Source organism: Ursus maritimus, unplaced genomic scaffold (genome assembly GCF_017311325.1).
Source record: "Ursus maritimus isolate PB19 unplaced genomic scaffold, ASM1731132v1 scaffold_565, whole genome shotgun sequence".
Classification (NCBI taxonomy): Eukaryota; Metazoa; Chordata; class Mammalia; order Carnivora; family Ursidae; genus Ursus; species Ursus maritimus.
Genome location: NW_024426736.1, coordinates 4995 through 7500, shown reverse-complemented (window position 1 = coordinate 7500; position 2506 = coordinate 4995). Strand labels below are relative to the sequence as shown.

At 35.6% G+C, this 2506-nt stretch overlaps 1 protein-coding gene across 1 annotated transcript; it reads right to left on the bottom strand.

Annotated features, from left to right (window-relative positions):
- Window positions 1-1112: 1112 nt before the first annotated feature.
- On the bottom strand, window positions 1113-2057 carry LOC103679912 (olfactory receptor 14A2-like). The gene has a single exon (XM_008709433.2). The coding sequence runs from the start codon at window positions 2055-2057 to the stop codon at window positions 1113-1115; it is 945 nt and encodes a 314-aa protein (XP_008707655.1).
- Between the last annotated feature and the right edge of the window lie 449 nt (window positions 2058-2506).

Here is a 2506-nt window from a genome sequence, read left to right as displayed (position 1 = left end):
AAATCTGAAGTTGTTAAAGAATATTTGGCTATATGATTAAATAAGATCACATATTACTGAGAAACAATACCAGCTATTTAATCCAAGTGACAATAAAACAATATCATGGTTTAAAAGTAACAGAACATGGTTGAAAATATCTAAGGAATTGTATTCTTTTCAAATAATTAAATATTAAAATAAATCAATATAAAGACAAAAAAGTTACTTTGATAAAACATCAATCACAAGGCAGATTTATATACAAAGTAAGGGGAAAAAATCTAGGTTTTTTTTTTTTTAATGTGAGCATTGTAGGCCCCAGAGAATAAGCCAAAGAAGGTCATCCCAAATTTGGCTACTTCTCCTATAATTGTAACATATTTCATAGCTTTTTTAAACAAATTTTACAAAATTTCACTCTGACACAAATGGAGGTAAAAACAGGTAGACCTGCAGACACTCATGTTTTATAGTTCCAGACCTCTGTCTAGTTTCTCTCTGCATATACGCTTTACCCAGTTGACCACTACTTATCTTTAGGAACTGTGCTGGGTTGCATCTCCCTCCAGGATACTGTATCTGTTTTAGGTGTCTCTCCTGAGTATTGCTTACAGATGTAGGCACACCTCTAGAATGCACCTCTCTACTATATTATTTTTGTTCACTTTTTGCTCTGATTCAGCATTAGACAGTCTGATCCTTTGGGAAAGTATTGTGTAAATTTTATCATGGTAGCTCACATAGTCTTTATGGTACCTTACCTGTTGAAGTGCCTCATTTTTGTTTTAATTTCCAGGAAATAAAATAGATAAAATGAATTATTCAATGGCCAAAATTATAAACACCATGAAAAACAGGAGCATTTTTTTTTCAGAAAGTTATACCACAAAGGGAGAGATTCTTTGTCATAGAAGATCTCTGAATGAGAAACATGACACCTATCGGTAAGCTGGGTATAATGCTGTTATCCAACCTTGGAATCACTCAATTCAGCACTTGAGCATTTATTTCCTTAGGTGTATGTGAGTACATTACCTTTCTTGTCTCAAGTCTTGCAGTTAAGAATGAGGTAACTGATGAGAAAGTCTACTGTGATCAGTAAGGCACTAGAGCACTGACCTTAGACAGTGTTAAATGGAATGTGACTCTTGGCCACAGGTTTTGTGCAGCAATCTCATAAGAGTCCATTTCATGTCCTTGTTCCTCAGGCTGTAGATTACAGGGTTGAGTATTGTAGGTACCACAGTGTAGATTACAGAAAGCAGCCTGTCAATAACTGCAGGTGGATTTGAAGATAGTTTGAGATAAACAAAACAAGCAGTTATAATGAAAAGAGTAAAAACAATGAGATGGGGAAAGCATATGGAGAAAGCTTTCGACTGGCCTTTTGTGGCTGAAATCTTCAGCACAGTGGAGAAAATATAAGCATAAGATGTAACAATGGAGATGAAACACGACATGCATAAGCACATGCCTATTCCAATACTTATGTAAACTACCAGGAGTGTTTCAGAACAGGAAATCCTTAGCAATGAGGGAAAATCACAGAAAAACTGTGGTATCACATTGGAGCCACAGAACGGCATAAAAAATGTGCCAGCAGTGTACAGAGCTCCAAAGAGTCCCCCAACGGCCCAGGAAACACCTGCCATCAGTACACAGGCACCACCATTCATGATGACCTCATAGTGCAGGGGACAACACATGGCTACATATTGGTCATAGGACATGGCAGTGAGGACAAATACCTCACCCGCTGGGACGGAAGTCATTAAAAGTAGCTGGAAGGCACATCTTAAAGGGGAAATGGAATTGCTGTCAGTTAGGTTGTTGACAATGAAATTGGGGATTGGGACAGACACAAGGAAGACATCCAGGAAAGACAAGTTTTTCAGGAAAAAGTACATTGGTGTTTGTAGCTGCAGGTCTAGGGTAGTGAGAGTAATGATGAAAAGGTCACTCATTAGGATAGCCAGATAAATCACCAGGAAGAGCATCCCATATACAATCTGAAGTTCTTGGATGTCAGAAAACCCCACAAGGAGAAATCCTGCCACCAAGGTGACATTGGTCATGCTCTAGTCTCTTCACTGCCTGTCAGCACAAGGAGATATACCAAATTAATAATAATAATAATAATAATAATAATAATAACAATAATAATAAATTTACACATCTAAGAACACTGTTGACATATATACTTATTTTGGGTTTTTAAAAGTATTTTTGTATTTGTTCCATGTACTTTATTTTTTTATTTAAATTCAATTAGTCAAATTATTTAAATGGAAAAGGGCCCTGTATCTACTGTAATACTTCTTCAGTAGTTCAATCTTTTTTTAAGGTAAAGCGATTCTATAAGTAGTATGTGAATTCAATTATTCCCAATATTAATTACATAAGATCCTGTAACTTCAACTTTAACTTTCTATCAGATGTGTATTATTTGAAGAAATATGGACATTTTCCAACACGTTAGGTATTTAAATCAAATTATTATTGTGTCATGCATAATGATAAATCC